The following is an 18012-nucleotide window of genomic DNA, read 5'->3' on the forward strand; positions in this document are numbered from 1 at the left end:
TTTCTTCTGATGTGATCTCCTCATTTCCTCTCCTCAAAGGAGAGGCTGGAAGGGTATTTATGAAGATGCTTGGTGGGACCCAGGAGTATGTATGATCCTTCAGAGTGCTTCAGGGAAGGCGAGATCCTATCCGGAGACATTTTCTTTTCAGGAGGATGGGATGAGGAAGCTCCCAAGATCTTGGAGCTCCAGTAGCCGGTTCTCGATCTAGTGAAGATCATTCGGACAGGTTCGACTGGAACGTGGTTGGACTTTGTACAACAGGACTCAGTGAAAGAGTGGGGGAAATTCAGGAAAGCTCCGCCGGGTGGAGGCTCTTGTCCAACACTGCTCACTTGAGGTGACCCTTTTGGGTCAATTTGACTGGCACTAGAACATGGCACATCATGAAAAGCCTCCAACATAGACTTCTGCTGTTTCTGATATAAGCTTATTTGCCATTTCTCTTGAGGATTTTGGATAATCTGGCTGGGGAACTGGAGATTTCCTTCATGGGTTGCCTTGAGGCTGAGTTCAGCATGCTGACTATCTGGATGTGCAGTGGAGTACACACAGGGGTGTTTATCTTCGTCGGAATACTGGGCTGGTGACTGGGTGTTCAGCATGTGGCCCATCTCCTGCACTTTGAAAGCAGCCTGGGGAACTCGATGGAAGCAATCCTTTGTGCTTTGGTCTGCTGGATTCTCACTGAAAGCTGGGTTCTCACCACTGTGCCCAAATGCTGTTTGTGGCATGTTAGGGACTTCCAAGGTCTGACATTTCTCTTCCTTAAGAGGTAAGATATTAGTGTCTTCTGTGGAAGGTGCTGTATCACACACATGTTCCTCATCAGATTTCTTGACTGATGGCAGATCAGTTTGAGTGGACTTCGTGGATGATCTCCTCCTCATATGGATAATCGTTGGTCTGTTTGGACGCCTCAGATGGTTACCAAAAGGTGCCAAATCCTTCCAACACGGCGTCCTCCTCTTTGGGGGCTTCTTGGGAAATTTAAGCAGGAGAGCCTCCCTTTGCTTCTCTTGTCTTTCTCTGTCTTTTCTCTCTCTCTCTGTCTCATTCCTTGGGTCAGGACCCCAAGGATTCTTTGGCTTTCGTGGGTTCTGGTTCTCCTTTTCCTTCTTAAAGCCCAAGGGCAGTGGGACCATGGCACCATCCCAAGTCTTCATAGGGCACTTCCTGCTTTTTAAAGTGTGTCCAAAGGCCCCACAGTTCTTACATTTCATCCCGGGATTCTCTACTGGTGGGGGGACATTCTGTACCCTTGGTATTCTCGGATTCTGTAAATTTTGAATTTCAATGTTTTTGTTAGGAAAAGTTTTCATGTAAGGGTTTACCACTTGAGCCATCATTTTGGAGTCTTGTCAGTCTTCCTCGGGTGCTGATTTGGGGTTTTCTAAAACCCAGATGTCTTCCTAACAGACAGGTGGATGGCGGAGACACAGCAAGGCATGTGATGAAGCTTACAGGATGCTGGAGAAAAGGGAAGCCACATTTTCTTTTTTATATCACTGGGTTATTTCCTCCCCCTCCAACATTTACTTCAGGAATAAACAAAAAAAAAATAATGGAGTTATTATACCATGTTTTAATGTTTAAATACTATTTTTGAGTGACTTCTTCCTTTTGAGGTTGTTATTTTCTTAACCCTAACAACGGGGACAGTGGGATTGACCCAGGAGAATTTCAGTTCCTGGAAAAGTCTGATTATATAATCTTACAATAGAAACGATCGATGGTATTTTATAGAAACAATCTCATCTTAATCTAACGATGAACATGACATGAATTCATCCTTCAAGAGTAAGATGAAAATATACTTCTCATGCCTGAAGTGATGGTGCACACTTTTAATCCCAGCACTTGGGAGACAGAGGCAGGGAGATCTCTTTGAGTTCGAGGCCAGCCTGGTCTACAAGAGCTAGTTCCAGGACAGCCAGGGCTACACAGAGAAACCCTGTCTCAATAAACCAATATGTATTATACTGTAATATTTGGTTTTTGGAACTTGCTCTGTAGACCAGACTGGCCTTGAACTCACAGGTGTGCCTGCCTCTGCCTCACCAGAATTTAAGGTTTTAATGCAAAGAAAACCGATAAGGTATTTTTCTGGAGCTCCATATAAGTAATATATTTCATGTTTGTTTTTAGTGGAGACACATTGAAATATGGTGCTTAGGAATAAGCTTGGTGGGCTGACTAATAGCAAAATAATGTAGCCTGTATACCTGGAATGCAATTTAGATATCATATAGATGTTACAAAGCAATATTAATATAAAACATCCATCATGAAACATCACCTTACTTGACGGCTTTAGTAAATCTTTCCCACTGAAATACTTGTAACCATGGCCATCGTTTTTAAAAAAAATTTTGAACACGATAAAAGGTGGAAACGTTTCACCACCAAATCTGAAATAAAGATAAAAAATTAGTGATATGACATCAGTTGTGGGGATCCATTGCTTCTTCCTCATGTACTTAGCACAGCTCATACAGTTTTTCAAATATAGGGCATAGAAAGAATATATAAATGCTGTGGGATGGTCTCTCTGTATGCTGTGAATATATGTTGCCCACATTGGTTGATAAATAAAGCTGTTTGGCCTATGGCAAGGCAGAATAGAGCCAGGCAGGAAATCCAATCAGAACTACAGGAGAAAAAGGGCGGAGTTTTGGAGACATCAGCCTTGCACGGAGGAAGCAAGATACGTAAAAAATGAGGTAGCAAGCCACAAACCACATGGCAAAGCATAGATTAAAAAATACGGGTTAATTTAAATGTAAGAGCTAATAATAAGCCTTAGCCATCAGTCAAGCATTTATAAGCAATATTAAGCCTTTGAGTGTTATTTGGGAACTGGTGGGTGGGAGAGAAATGGCCATTTGCATATAAAGATCAAGCAAAGGAATGAACACATGGTGGTGAGACCTTATGTCAATTCATAGCCAGAGTCATGTCTTAGCCTTTTTACATAACAAATGCAAACAGGGAAATACTTACTTTTAAACTTTGTCGTGAAAAATAATCAGTATTAAAAAATCATTTCTATTATTTCTTCTCTGAAAATAAATCAGCATAGTTACATTACCTGAATCTGACTTTACACTTCATGCTAGGATCTTTAACAAGTGCAGCCTCTACGGGGCTCACTCTCGTCAGCAGTTCGTGTGCCACACAATATTCCTGAAATAAAGGACAACACTGTAAACAGAAAGTGGTATCCTGTCCAGATGTCATTTATTGATTACGAGAATGGAAGCAGCCTCGTGGTGGAGGCACACACCTTTAATCCCAGCACTTAAAGAGGCAGAGGCAGGTGGATCTCTGTGACTTAGAGGCTAGCCTGGTCTACAGAGTAAGCTCCAGAAGAGCCCAGAAAACAAAATAAAACAACAACAACAAAAACATTGGAAGCATAATGAAATGAAGCCTGAGCTCAGGGCTCTAAAGAGGTGAATTTCTACTCTTGACTCCTCAATTTCTCGTCTGTTATTTCAACTCAGGGGTCTCCATGCCTTTTGAGATTGCAGGCATTTGAGATCCCTACGAAAATACTTTCCTGCAATCTACTGAATTTATCTATAGACTTATCCGTTATCTCCAACTAGATTATAAGCATCACGTAGGTAGAGACAGCATCTTTCTTCTTTGTTATTATTCCTAGCATCTAATACAGTACCCTGAAACACACAAGAAACTTAAAAAGTGTTTAATGTTAAATGAATCATGGTAATATGGGGATGATAATGGTATTAAGTGACTAATTTTTAAGTACCTTTTATTTACCATTATAATATGGTGGTATCACAGTCCTATCTATCTATCTATCTATCTATCTATCTATCTATCTATCTATCTATCTATCTATCTATCTATCATCTATCTATCATTTATTATCTATCTATCTATCATTTATTATCTATCATTTATTATCTATCTATCTATCTATCTATCTATCATTTATTATCTATCTATCTATCTATCTATCATTTATTATCTATCTATCTATCTATCTATCATTTATTATCTATCTATCTATTTATCTATCTATCTATCTATCATTTATTATTTATCTATCTATCTATCTATCATTTATTATCTATCTATCTATCATTTATTATCTATCTATCTATCATTTATTATCTATCTATCTATCTATCTATCTATCTATCTATCTATCTATCAATCATTTATTATCTATCTATCTATCTATCTATCATTTATTATCTATCTATCTATCAATCATTTATTATCTATCTATCTATCATTTATTATCTATCTATCTATCTATCTATCTATCTATCTATCTATCTATCTATCTCCTCATTTAATCCTAAGAACACCACAAGTAGAACATTATCACTCAGTTCATAGATGAGAAAGCGAGGTCTCAAATTTAGATTTTTTTGACACTAAAATTGCCATTCTTTTCCTTAAATGACTCTATTCAATTTTATGCCTGTGATAATTCCATAAAATGTACAATAATAATATTTTTAACAAGATAAAGCATTTTTCCTTGTTTTTATTTTTTGAGACAGGATTTCTCTGTGTAGCCCTGGCCATCCTGGAACTCACTCTGTAGACCAGGCTGGCCTTGAACTTAGAGATCTCCCTGTCTATGCCTCCAGAGGGCTGGGATTAAAGGCGTGTACTACTACAGCCCAGCTAGGATAAGGCATTATTAATGTGAAGTATTACTGTGAAGCACTGGAACAAAGATGTAAAAAAAAATAGCTGATTAACTTCATTTATTTACTGAAATTATGAGAAATCAGTAACATAATAATTAAAAATGAGTTCTGTATAGTAATACATATAGGTCTGTGGGTAAGGTAGTGAAGAAGTATACATATTGCTCAAACTTTCTCAGGGCTGCAAAACTCCTCTAATGAGAATATCAGAAGATAGCAGACTACTTTAAGCAAGGCTTAATACTCTGCTGAGTTTCCAGGGTTGTTTTTTTTTTTCAGGGAAGGAGGATGGGCATCTGTGATTTTTATTTAAATAGGATTATATCCCTCATACCACTTTGACTTGCCCTTTTCACTAACAAGCTGTCTTGGTTATCTTTGTATTGTAGACTCGAGTTAATACTGCAAGCTCTACACGTGAAGGCAGAGGCATTTCCTTTCTTCCATGAACCAATGCTGCAATGAAATGATATTGTAGAATGTGCTCCTAGAAGTGAAACTGCTGGTGATGGCTCAGTGCTTTGCTTCCCAGCACTCACCCAGCGGGTCACAATTGCTTGTAACTGCCAGGCGGTGGTGGCGCACGCCTTTAATCCCAGCACTCGGGAGGCAGAGGCAGGCGGATCTCTGGGAGTTCGAGGCCAGCCTGGTCTACAAGAGCTAGTTCCAGGACAAGCACCAAAGCTACAGAGAAACCCTGTCTCAAAAAACCAAAAAAAAAAAAAAACAAAAAAAAAAACAAAAAAACAATTGCTTGTAACTCCAGTTCCAGGGGATCTTACTTCCTCTTCTGACCTCTGCAGACTCTTCCATGCACATAAACTCACTCAGGCTCATGTACATACACACGTATAATAAATAAATTCTTTAAAAAAAAAGAAGTGAAACTGCTGGGTAAAAGTGCGTTTTTAAATTCAGGTTTTTTTTCCCCCTGAAGTGTTGGGGATTAAACCTAGGGCTTCACACATGATAATACACATTCTACCACTGAGCTACACCCCTAGTTCTTCTTCTTCTTTTTTTTTCTTTCTCTGAAACAGGGTTTCTCTGTAGCCCTGGCTGTCCTGGAACTCACTCTGTAGATCAGGCTGTTCTCAAACTTGGCGATCTGCCTGCCTCTGTCTCCAGAGTGCTGGGATTAAAGGTGTGCGCCACCATTGCCTGGTTTATATCCCCAGTTCTTAATTCAGAGATTTAATGGTTAGATTTGAATTAAAAACAACTAAAATACAACTGTAATAATTTCAGAAAAATAGTAACACTCATTCATATTGAAAATAAATCCAGAGGGCTGGAGAGAAGGCTCAGAAGTTAAACATCCTGACTGACTGATCTTTCAGAGGACCCAGATTTGATTCCTAATGCTCACATTACAACTGTCTTTAACTCCCCAGTCCCGGGGAATCCAATGCCCTCTCTGGTCTCCGCAGGCATTGCATGCCTAGGTGCACAGATGAACCTGAAGGCATCCATACACATAAATAACATAAAAATAAATAGATCTAAAACAATCAACCGGAAATATTCATTAAGATTAATGAAAGAAGCAATTTTATAACTTTACATAATATTACTATATCTAAGTCAAAGAGATAACTAGGGTTATTTGTTCTCTCTGTAATTAGTTAAGAAATAGCTGCCAGAGGAAAAAAAAAACCACCTACCGCTGCACAAACTGTGTGTTTTAGGAGTTTAAACAATGTTTTGTCCGCATAAATGAACCAGGCCTTCTGTATTATTTTTGCTGAAATATTTCTATTAATTATAAGAGGGAAAAGAGGTTAGCAATTTATGAAGTGCTTTTCATTTTCCTAAAATCTTCAACAAGTTTCAACGTATGCATACTCTTATATTTCCCCATTACCAAGACTGACCTAATAAGGAACATTTGGATGGAGCAATTGGAACTAGTTTTTGTAGTCTCTAATCAGAATGAGAATATGGAATAGTTAATATTTCCCCTGAGATTAAAAAAAAATCAGCTTAAATTTTATCAAGACACATACATAAAGCCAGTCATGGTGGTTTATTCTTATATTCCCAGCAGTTAGCAGGTGGAGGCAGGAGGATCAAGAATTCAAGACCAACTTTGGGCCAGGTGGCACTCGGGAGGCAGAGGCAGGTGGATCTCTGTGAGTTCGAGACCAGATTGGCCTACAAGAGCTAGTTCCAAGACAGGCTCCAAAGCTACAGAGAAACGTAGCTTTGACTACACAGTGAATTTGGGTTGAGGCTACAGTCCTTGTGTGTGAGACATTTTCTCTCTTCCTCCCTTCCTCTCTCCCCCAGTCTTTCCTTTCTCCTCTCTCTTCTCTCTCTGAGACAGTGTCTCCTGACTCTGAAGAGGTTGATACACAACTGAGTATGACCTTAAACTTCTGATCCTCCTGCCTCTAACTTCTTAGAGCTGGGATTATACCAGGCCTGGGTTTATGTGGTGAAGGAATTTGAGTCAGAGACTTGTACACACTACGTAAGAACTCTACTATGTATATCCTTAGTCAGAGATCCTGGGGTTTAACTCCTACTACTATTGGGGAGTTGGGGGTGGAAGAGAGAGGGAAGGGAGGAAGAGGGAGGGGTGCGAGGATAGAAGGGAAAGGGATGGAGAGAGGATACGAATAAATAGAAGGTGTGAGAAGGCAAATTTGCCTCCTAAAAGCATTCATGGGGCTGGTGAAATAGGTTTGTGGGTAAAGAATGAGAACCTGAGTTTGGTAGCCCGAAACCATATAAAATGATAGATGTGTTTGCAAATGCTTGTAATCCCAGCACTGGGGAAGTGGAAGCAGGTGGATCCCCGAGGCTTCTAGGCAAGTCAGCCTAGCCTTGTTAGTGAATTCCAGTTCAATGAGAGAGTGTCTCTCAAAAACTAAGGTAAAGGGGCTTGGGAAATGGCTCAGTTGGTAAAGATTGCTGGGCAAGCCCGAGTCCCCATGTAAAAGGTGGGTGCTGTGGTGCACTTCCGTAATCAGGGCACTGGGTGGGGTGGGTGTAGGCAGGATTCCAGCTGAAGCTGTACACTCCAGATTCAGTGTGCGACCCTATGTAGAGAAACAAATACACGAAGTGGAGAGTGACAGAAGAAGACACTCGGTGTCTACTTCTGACTTCTGTCTGTATGTGTGCAGGGCAGGTGGGTGCTCCTGTGCACACGTGTACACACCCTCCCACCCCGCCCCCACCTAGAGGCATAGGAAGATCTCTGACCTTCACACGCACACATCCAAGTGCATGCACATCTGCACAAACTTGCACGCACCCACACGAGCATGCACATGCACTACAGCAATCCGCTACTTTATAGTCAGGCTCTTGAAAAAGTTCAGACAGGGTCTCACTATGTACTGCATACTGACTGGGAACTTAGTCCAGGCTGGCCTCAGACTCAAGATCCTCCTGCCTCAGGTCCTTTGTGCTGGAATTACAGGCAGTTAGTTACTAAAAGCATGGTCTAGCTGACTGAAGTGCATCGAAAATGTAACCTAGGATAGTTGAATTGACACGAGGCCCCATTGCTTTTCTAGGGGCTTATGAGTGTGACCTCGAGAAAGAAATTCCCTTTTCTGATCTTTGCTCCAGCGAGGCTCTCTCCAGTGCAGCTAGAGAAAGAATTTCCTTTAGATAATGTTCCAGTAGCAACTGATTCACAGGGCTCTCCTCCAGCGCTCCCCCGCCCAGTCAGTGTCTCCTGTAGGGCTATCAGCAAAGACAAGGACATCTGTCCAATCTCCCCACCGGCTGGCAAGATTTAGAGAAAAAAAGGCCTGAGGAGGGCTGGGAAAAGAACTCAGCTGCTAAAAGCCTACCATGCACACGTGAGGACCCGAGTTTGCTCCTTAGAGCCCACATAAAAATGCCTGGCATGGTGGCATGTGCTTGCCATCCCAGTGCTGGGGATGTGGAAACAGGAGGACCCCTGAGCTTGCTGGTTAGCTTAGTCTAATTGACAAACTGTAGGCCAATGAGAGAGTGTATCGCAAAGGAGTTGAACGGCATTCTTAGAGATGACACTCAAGGTTGTCACATGCACACACACATATAAACAACCAAAAATAGAAAAGGGCTTGGTGGTGCCAGTGCATGTCTTTAATCTCAGCATTTAGGAAGCAGAGGCACGCAGATCTCTGTGAGTTCAAAGCCTGCCTGGTTCACAGAGTGAGCTCCAGGACTGCCGGGGTTGTTTCACAGAGAAATCCTGTCTGAAAAAAAAAAAAGAAAATCCCATGGATGGTGGTGCATGTCTTTAATCCCAGCATTTAAGAAGCAGAGGTAGGGAGGTCTCTGTGAGTACGAGGCCAACCTGGTTCACAGTGTGAGTTCCAGGACTGCCGGGGTTGTTTTACAGAGAAACCCTGACTCAAAAAAAAAAAAAAAAAAAATTAAAAAAAAAAGAAACAAAGAAAAGCATCCAGCACCTGAGAACAGAGGCAGGCAAATCTCTGTGAATTCCAGGCCAGTCATCCCTCTTAAAAAAAAAAAAAAAGGAAAGAAAAAGACCCAAAGTAAAGAAATAAACCTTTTGAATTCTAGCTGATGCCATTTATTAACTGGTTTAACTTTCTTCCCAGTTGTGTTTTTTCTCCCTTTTTTGAAGATTTAAAAATATTTTAATTACATGGATGTATGTGTCTGTGCCTGGGATTGGGCATGTCAGTGCAGGTCCTCAGAGGCCAAAGGTATTACATCCTGTGGAACTGGAATTTCAGGTAGTTGTAAGGCTCCTAACGTGAGGGGTCCTAATCACTGAGCCATCTCCCCAGTGCTCTTTTACTTACTTACAATGTGCACTAACAAAACTGTTTCAGAAGGCTGCAGTATTAGCAAGCAGGCGTGTGACTACACTTTGCAAATTATAAAATTCTAAAGCTATAATATTGAACTTGAAGGGATTTTTTTTTAAACCACCAAAATTTTAATTTACACATTAATGAATGTTTAAAGTTATCTGAGTAAACTCGGGCAAGTTTAGCTCGGGGTGGTGGGGCACACCTTTAGTCCTAGCCCTCAGCAGGTAGAGGCAGATGAATCTCTGTGAGTTCGAGGCCAGCCTGGTTTATAGAGGGAGTTCCAGTACAGCCAGGGCTACGCAGAGAAACCCTGTCACGTAAACAAACAAACAAATAAATAAACAAAAACACAGAAAGCATACAAACAAACAAGCAAAAAAAAAAACCCAGGTAAGTTTGTAATTTGTCTAGTTGTGGAAAAAACGTCAAAAGGCAAAAAGATGACTTCTTACTCTTTTCTTGCCTTTATCTTTGCAGCACGTGCCGATTGTGTCTTGTGGCTTTTTTCTGAGAGCTGACTATCTGATTTTGGAGCACCAGTAACTGCTGTGTTTGAGGACTTTTTCATTTTCCCTACAAAGAAGTAATCTGAACACACATACATTAAGCTATTAAAATCATAATCCTCACATTATTACACTTGAACTAGACTTAAATGTCATATGATTGTTGTGTTAATTTTAGAATCCCTTTAAAAAGAAAGCATTGTGCGTCTAGTGTCGCTTACAGTTTATGTTCTTTTATTAAACTGTCATGTGGTTGTGGGAAAGAAAGTGAATCTATGCATACCCTCCTAATTGGCCCCCTCTCTCCTAGCTTTTTCCTCCTATTCATCCTACAGTGGAAGCGAATGTTTCTTCTTGTGCGGCAGTGTCTCCTGTAGCTGAGGCTGGCCTCAATCTCATTATGCAGTAGAGGAGAACCTTAAACTGATCCTCCTGTCCCAGCGTTCCACGTGCTGGGATTTGCAGCCGCTCACCACCACACCTGACTCTGGAAGCTAACCCTTTGGAGCAGTAATTCAGGGATATTCATTCTCACAAAGTGGCAGGAGGTACTTTGCTGACTATGGAAACCGGGCAGAGGGTTTTTACACATTTCTGTCGAGTTTTTGGTCCAGTTTTTATGAGCCATCTCCCCAGTCCTCTTTTAGTTGCTTATTTGTAAGACTTTGCGCAAAATTACTCAATCCCCCCCCCCCCCGTCCCCCTCGGCTCAGTGCCCCTTTGGTGATGTGAGCAGGTACGTATGAAATTATTTGAAGCTGCCTGTATTTTTTTTTTTTTTTTACTGTTTTGAAGGATTACGTTCCAGTTTGGATGAAGCTCTCAAAATCTTAGTTATATCTTCAAAATACCCTTTAAAAATGAAATTGCAGTACGATGTGTCTTTTTTATGCATAAAACAAAAATTTAATAACCACTGTACTTTTGTAGTAATGAGCACAAGTGATATTTTTAGTTGGCTGCCGTGACTGTAGGCGGTGTGAAAATATCTCCGCTTTCTATTGGTGACACTCACAGGTACTGCTAATAATACTGGAGGCTTGTTGCCTCCACTGTACTTGGAAGAAATGCTGAAGTTCAGGTAGAGTTTAGTGGAGGCGAAACTGTCAGTTCCCTCTTTCCCTGGTTCACGTACCCCGGCACTAAGAGCTCCCGCTGTGATTTCTCACTGTACTTTGCACTTCTAAGATATTACCTTACTGATGCAGAGCCTTCGGGATCTAGTCAGTATTTCTCCTTTGGGATCGGAGATGGGGTGGCTTGGAACATACAATTCTGTTGAGAAGGAAAAAAGCTGCCCTTAACATTTGGGGGTTGCTCTGGCACTCGGTCGAGCCTTAGCGTTTTTCCCACCCTGAAGCTTGCTAACACTTCCAAGTCCTGCTTTAAAAAATACTTAACCACATATCACCAAGTCAAAACTCAAATATTACGACAAACTTAACACTTTCTTACTGGAATGCTCCAGTTTGCCCCAGATGGGCGTTTTTGTTGTTGTTTTGTGTTTTTTTTTTTTTTTCCGCAGAAAAAAAAACCCTAATTTCTTCAAGGGCAGGTGGTTTCTAGCACTATCTTTGGATAAGAGGACAGTGACCTTCCATTGAACAACTCTCCAAATCTTCAGGATGCCCATGTGGCTTCCATTTTCTGTCAAATTAGGACAGAAAGGCAGAACGAAATACGAACTACACCGTCTTTCTGGTTCGGGCTAGCGTTTGCCGAGACTAGCGCAGAGATTTAAAAGGCAGACTACCTGGAATTGGATCCTAGCTTTAGATTTTCCGCAGCGCAGCCTTGGACACTCGGCAATGAGAACAGTGCCTATCGGCTTGTGTGGGAGGAATAAAATTACGTCCTTAATAATGCTTGTTTTTCTTGCAAATAGTTAAATACCATCACTTACCGTCTACAGGTATTAAATGGGACAAATATTTGATTATCAGATTTACACTTTAGTACTTTTCTTTTTAAAAAGGTCAATTTTTCGCGATTAAATGACGTGGGGCATTTAGTTTAACCTAAACATTTAAGGAACATTCAGTATACGGTACATTTTTTAGGGAAAAAACCTTATGTGAGGTAACTCGAAGCCCCACCGTCGATCTGCAGCTTCTCCCTAAGAGGCTGGTGCAGCCTTCCCGGGTCCGTCGGGCGCCACCGCCTGGCTACTTCAGTTCACAGGGCTGCCATCTGGCACAGCCTAGTGCCCAATGGTGTTGGTGGAGGCGAAAGTAGGTTCGCGGCACGGCAGAGTGCCAAGGAGCCACCCTCTTACCACAGCTTGCCGCCTACACGGAGCTCCTGCCTTTTGCCGCCTAGCAACAGCCCTCAGGGAGGCAAAACCGCCAAGAAGGCGGGGCTTGCGTTCGTCTGGCTCCCGCGCGCGGGCGATGTCGGTTGCTAAGCAACGTAACGCGCCGTCTAGCGGTGTTTGATTGGCGCTTTTGAACGGGAGGCGGGGAGCAACAGCACCTCGTGCGCCCCAGCCTGCTCGCGGTCAAGGGAATCAGGATCTAACCCGGCCACCGTAGTCGCTTTTCTCTATTGGGCGGGACCAAGAGAGGGGTGACCCTGCCGGAGCAGCGGCTGCCAGCGACATGTTCAAGGTGAGAGAGTGGAGCCGGGTCACGGTTGTCATCTCCCCCTCTCCGGCGCCGGGAGCCCTTCCCACGCTCCCGTGGGGCCTTTTTTTGTGGATCAGACTCGGTTCCCCCCGAGGCTTTTCCCACCTCCGGGCTGGCTAAGTCCTGGCCCGGCGATTCATTCACTGCTTGGTACCAGCACCTGTGAGGTTGAGGCTTGGAACCCTAGATGGGTGGGATTGGCCTTGGGCTAGTTCTTTCGCGAATGAAACACTTACAACGCCGCTATAGTACCCACTTCCCCGGCTAATGCCCTTTTGGGTTCGTGGGTAGGATGAGGCCAGGTCCCGACGCTGCAGCCTTTATGGCTTTGGTTGCTTGGCAGGATCGGGTTTCAGAACCTGGCGTGTGGGTGGGGGAGGGTCAGCCTCCGAAGACGTCAGGGGGGCTGAGGAAGGAAAGGCTACGTGTGGGAAGCGTCGCTTACGCTCTAGTGAGCATCAGTGTGGAGAAGTCGACTCTTTCCCCTTCCTTACAGGTGTTTTTTTTTTAACACCTGCCCACCATAAGGTAGGCATTTACAGTGAAGACTTTCGAAAACCTGTATTTTAGCATTAAGTTATTCTTTCGTAAAGTCACTTATATTTTGCCATAAAAAATATCACAGGCCTCGCACTCTTTAATCCCAGCACTCAGGAGGCGGAGGCAGGTGAGTTCGAGGCCAATCTGGTTTACATAGCGATTTCCAGGACAACCAGGCCTACAAAAAGAGACCCTTTCTAAAACAAAACAAAACACACATAAGCAGCCCTAAATCTGTAAATCAGCCCTCCAAGAAACGTAATATTCACAGAATAGTGCCAATATAACCTCAAAATTGTGCTCCCCATTTTAAAGTTTCTTGCAGCTGTAGTGTTCGGGGCGCATTAATAAGGGCTGCAAAATCAGATCATGGTCTCTGCCTTCCAGTGCTGTGGTATTGCCAGTGCCTAGCTATGTGATAGTGGGCATGTCACGTAACTCCTCCATGACTGTTTTTTTTTTCTATTGGTTGAAGTTAGGGTAATAAACGTCTAATTGTTAACTACTGAGGAGAATTAACTCCCTAAACCCAGAGGAAGGATGGACACTGAATGCATTGATTTGTTGGCTCACTGTCATCAAAGACGTGGCTCCTGGGTTTACTATGACATTGTCGATTTTCCTTATGGTCGCAAGCTGACTGTCAGTAACAATACTTTGTCATTTACTAGGGGAAGAGGAGAGGATAAAACTTCCACACTTGGATTATGTTTTTCCTTCAGGTCTGATTGGACCAACATGGGTCAGGTATCTGTCCCTAGCCCCATAACAGTTACCAGGGGAATGTTGGGCTCTGGTTAGTTTAAGTTAACCAGGATCACTTTGCTTAAACACGTGGGAAAGGAATGGCTTCATGACCACAGTGTGGTTCTTCAGGGAGGAAGAGGTGTAGTGGGAAGTGGAACCACAAGCAGCAGTGCCCACGTCGGGTATATTCATGAGTCTGTGAACGTGTTCATTGACTAGGGTCTTTGAAACTCTTTCGTGATCGTCATACATGTAAGTTAATTGATGGAAATGAAAGATTGACACAGATGGATGACTCAGAAAAGTTTTTTTTTACAGGAGTGAGAAAGAGGGAAGGAAAAGAATGTTGTGATTGTAGAACAGTGGTTCTCAGCTGACTGGTACCACCCCCTTTGGGTATGTTTTGGAAATTCCAGGGGTTGTTTTTTGTGTCTTTAGTTGTGTTGAACATTTGTTTTAGTTTTAATTTTTTTTATCTTATGTGTATTAATGTTTTGCTTGCATGTATGTCTGTGTACCACACACGTGCCTGGTGCTCACAGAGGCCAGAAGAGGGCACATGATCCCCTGGAACTGGAGTTACAGATGGTTGTCAGAGGTCATATGGGTGCTGGGGATGGAACCTGGGTCCGCTTCTCTCAGCGTTGTGTGCCGTCTGGTGCAGACCCGTGCAGGCTCTGTGCATGCTGCAACAGTTTCTGTGAATCCATCTGTGTCTGTTATGCTGTGTCTAGAAGGCCTTGTTTCTTTGGTGTCCTTCATCCCCCTTTGGCTTTTATAATCTTTCCTCCTCTTCCACAGGGTTCCCTGACCCTGAGGGGAGGGATTTGATGGAGACATCCCATTTAGGACTGAGTGTTCCAAGGTCTGTCACTCTCTGAATATTGTCCATTTATGGGTCTCTGTGTTTGTTCCCATCTGCTGCAGGAGGAAGCTTCTCTGGTGATGGTTGAGGAAGGCACTGATGTATGAGTACAGCAGACTATTAGGAGTTATTTTATCGTTACATTCTTTAGCAGAACAGTAGTGTTTAGTTTTCCCCTATGTCCCTGGGCCTAGCAAGCCTCAGGCTCTTGGGTACGTGGGCAGTGCCAGGCATGGGTTCATTTTTATGATATGGGGCCTTAGTTCCAATCAAATAGTGATTGGTTACTTCCACAATTTTTGACACTTTTGCACCAACGTATGTTTCAGGCAGGTCACCATTGTAGATCACAGGTTTGTAGCTGGGTTGGTGTTTACCATTCTCCGCTGGTAGTATACCTCCAGTACTATATTATGCGTAAAAATAAGTATGTACTATATAGAAATAAAATCGTGTATGTCAGTGAATGAAAAAAATTTTATTGTGTTACCAGGTAATAGCAGTTGAGAGCCACAGTCCATCAAACTTTAATGTGCGTGTGACTCTTGTTAAAATTTAGAGTGGTATGGCCCTTCAGATGCTCCTGTTTATTTTAGCATCTCAGTGTCATTGATGCTGCTGGTCATCACACTTTGAATAGTTAAGAATTTATTTAGTAAGATCCTTAGTGCGTGTTCCCTGTGCTATTGAAGTTGATGATTTCATGAATAGGGTAAGATTTGGAAGAGGCACTGACCAGAGAACCAAAAAAAGGGGGGTTGCAAAGGCTCTGCTGAGAGGTTTGCTACTATAAGTCTCTACATAGAGGGGACAGAATAAATGGTAGGGACTGGTCTGGCTTTGGGAATTGCCAGCTCGGAAGGTACTGGGCTAGATAGTATCGGTGTTGTACTATAGTATAAGGAAGTTCAATGTGTGTAACTTGTTATGGGTAATGTTTAAACTCTGATCATTGTTTCCTTTTTATTTTATTTTTTTGGAGTTATAAAAGCCCATTTTTTATTGATTTTTTTTTTTCATTGAGCTTTACATTTTTTCTCTGCTCCCCTCCCTGCCTCTCCCCTCCCCGCTTCAACCTTCCCACAAGGTCCCTATGCTCCCAATTTACTCAGGAGATCTTGTCTTTTTCTACTTTATACTTCCCATGTAGATTAGATTTTTTTCCTGCTTGTTACACAAGTTTTTTTTTTTTTTTTTTGGAGCCTGTCCTGGAACTAGCTCTTGTAGACCAGGTTGGCTTCGAACTCACAGAGATTCACCTGCCTCTGCTTCCCAAGTGCTGGGATTAAAGGTGTGCGCCACCACTGCCAGGCTTACACAAGTTTCTTACTTTTCTATGTCTATTTGACAGAATCAGATAGCTGTTTTTACAGGGTTAAAAAAATGGAACAATTACAGATGAAATGTATTTTCTTTGCTTTATTGGTGTAATTTTGTAGTGATATTTGCCCCTGCCCCCAAAGAAAATAAAATGGTTTTCTGTGAGGAAAAGATGTTAACATCTTTTTTTAAGCCTCATTTTTTTGTTTTCTTTTAAGACTTATGGTCTTTATAGTAGATACAGAAGAACTAGGAAATATCAGCTACTTTGGCACAAAACTGCAGAATTGAAAGCTTCTCATAAATAGTTCTGTTTGCAAAACCAAAAAGTACCTTTTTTCCTCTTTTCCTTTTCTTTTTTTGGTTTAGGCAGGTCTCAAATAGCCCAGAGCAGCTTCAGTCTTTCTGCATAGCTATGACTAACTGTCCTTGAATGATTAAATTATTTTAGACTTATTTATATTATTTTATGTGTATGAGTATTCTGCCTGCGTGTAGCTACCCGCACCATGTGCAAGATTAGTGCTCGTGGCGGTTGGAGGAGGGTACTGAATCTCCTGGAACTGGAATCATGGGCACCTCTGAACCACCATGTGGTGCTAGACACTGAACCCAGGTTCTCTACAAGGGCAGCAAGAGCTCTTAACCACTGAGACCTCTCTCCAGCTTTTGGCCTTGAACTGTTTTGAGTTTCCTGCCTTCACCTCCTAAATGGTAGGATTATAGTCAGGTGTCACTCACTGTGCCTAGAAGGTATTTTTTCTTTTTGGGGTTTATAGTGTAAACTTTTCCTATTTTTTTTTATTTATTTTATTTATTTTTTTTAGTTTTTTTCGAGACAGGTTTTCTCTATAGCTTTTGGAGCCTGTCCTGGAACTAGCTCTTGTAGACCAGGTTGTCCTCAAACTCAGATCTTCCTGCCTCTGTCTCCTGAGTGCTGGGATTAAAGGCGTGCGCCGCCACCACCACCCGGCAAAACTTTTCCTATTTCTTTCTTCTCTCGTTTCCTCCCTTCCTGTTGTGTTGTGTTCTGTTCTGTTCGGTTCTTTCTGTTGGGAGTCTTACTCTTTAGCCCAGACTATCCTGGAATTCATTGTCTTACAGTTCCAGGTTGACCTGTAACTGATGCGGTTCATAGTGTGAACATTGCCTATTTCTTTCCCCTTTCTTCCTCCCCTGGTCTGGAATTCACTGTGTAACCCAGGCTGGTCTGTAACTGGTCCTTCTCAGACTCCAAGTGCCACCACACCTTTGAAGTATTGGCTTTGTTGGTGTTAATGGTGTATATCTGGGTCTCCAGTACTAGGGAAGATGTTGCCGGAAGACCCGCCTGGCCTATACTGTGAACCTGAGCTTTATAGTCCCCAGTGCTGTGAGTTAGACTGAAGTGATTGTGGTCTGTATTTGTACATCCAAATAGTGTCTATCAAAACAGACATCTTGAGAACATGGATTTAATTACCTTCTCAATATATTTAATTCCTAAAGCTCTGTCACTGATTAATGTATTTATAAAGTAATTATTATCCTTCATTTGGAAGGATCTTCATACTTTGTGGTATATTCTTTAGAATATCTTCAGGAGTCAGCTAGTTTTATTCCTTTCTGTGTTGTAAACAAATCAGTACTCACCTCAAAACTTCAAGACATATAGATAATGCTAAAGAATCACCATTAATAGCCCCACTCCTAGGCAACCATGGGGTGCATCTTTCTATGCTCGTTCCTTAGTATACCTATATATGCCCTTGGCGTGACCTTTTAAAAACATCCATGGAATTATACTACAGTCTACCTCCACTACTTTTTAAGACAAATGTCATTTTACGATAGGCTTTTGTTCTTTTTTTAAGGATTTATTTATAATTTCCTGTGTTAGAGTATTTGCTTGGATGTGTGTATGTACACTATGTGGAAACCCGA

At 42.1% G+C, this 18012-nt stretch overlaps 2 protein-coding genes across 7 annotated transcripts in view; one reads left to right on the top strand and one right to left on the bottom strand.

The window, feature by feature from the left end:
* The window catches only part of CXHXorf58 (chromosome X CXorf58 homolog), a 29829-nt gene extending 19774 nt beyond the window's left edge, over positions 1 to 10055 (bottom strand). The window contains exons 1-4 of the mRNA XM_057759075.1: positions 9940 to 10055; positions 6362 to 6452; positions 3092 to 3186; positions 2300 to 2411 (exon numbers count right to left, since the gene is read on the bottom strand). Of these exons, the coding sequence (XP_057615058.1) occupies positions 2300 to 2411; positions 3092 to 3186; positions 6362 to 6452; positions 9940 to 10055 (414 nt within the window). The remainder of the gene's footprint in view (positions 1 to 2299; positions 2412 to 3091; positions 3187 to 6361; positions 6453 to 9939) is intronic.
* Positions 10056 to 12500: 2445 nt separating this feature from the next.
* Apoo (apolipoprotein O) overlaps positions 12501 to 18012 on the top strand; it is an 85095-nt gene continuing 79583 nt past the window's right edge. For 4 of the 6 annotated variants that reach the window (XM_057759079.1, XM_057759076.1, XM_057759078.1 and 1 more), the window contains exon 1: positions 12501 to 12599. In XM_057759079.1, coding sequence (XP_057615062.1) covers positions 12591 to 12599 — 9 coding nt within the window. In that variant the 5' untranslated portion in view covers positions 12501 to 12590. Of the gene's footprint in view, positions 12600 to 14224; positions 14301 to 14705; positions 14770 to 18012 lie in introns of those variants that run through there. The other 2 variants (XM_057759081.1, XM_057759082.1) reach the window with 2 other exon arrangements.

This window comes from Chionomys nivalis, chromosome X (genome assembly GCF_950005125.1).
Source record: "Chionomys nivalis chromosome X, mChiNiv1.1, whole genome shotgun sequence".
In the NCBI taxonomy this organism is placed as follows: Eukaryota; Metazoa; Chordata; class Mammalia; order Rodentia; family Cricetidae; genus Chionomys; species Chionomys nivalis.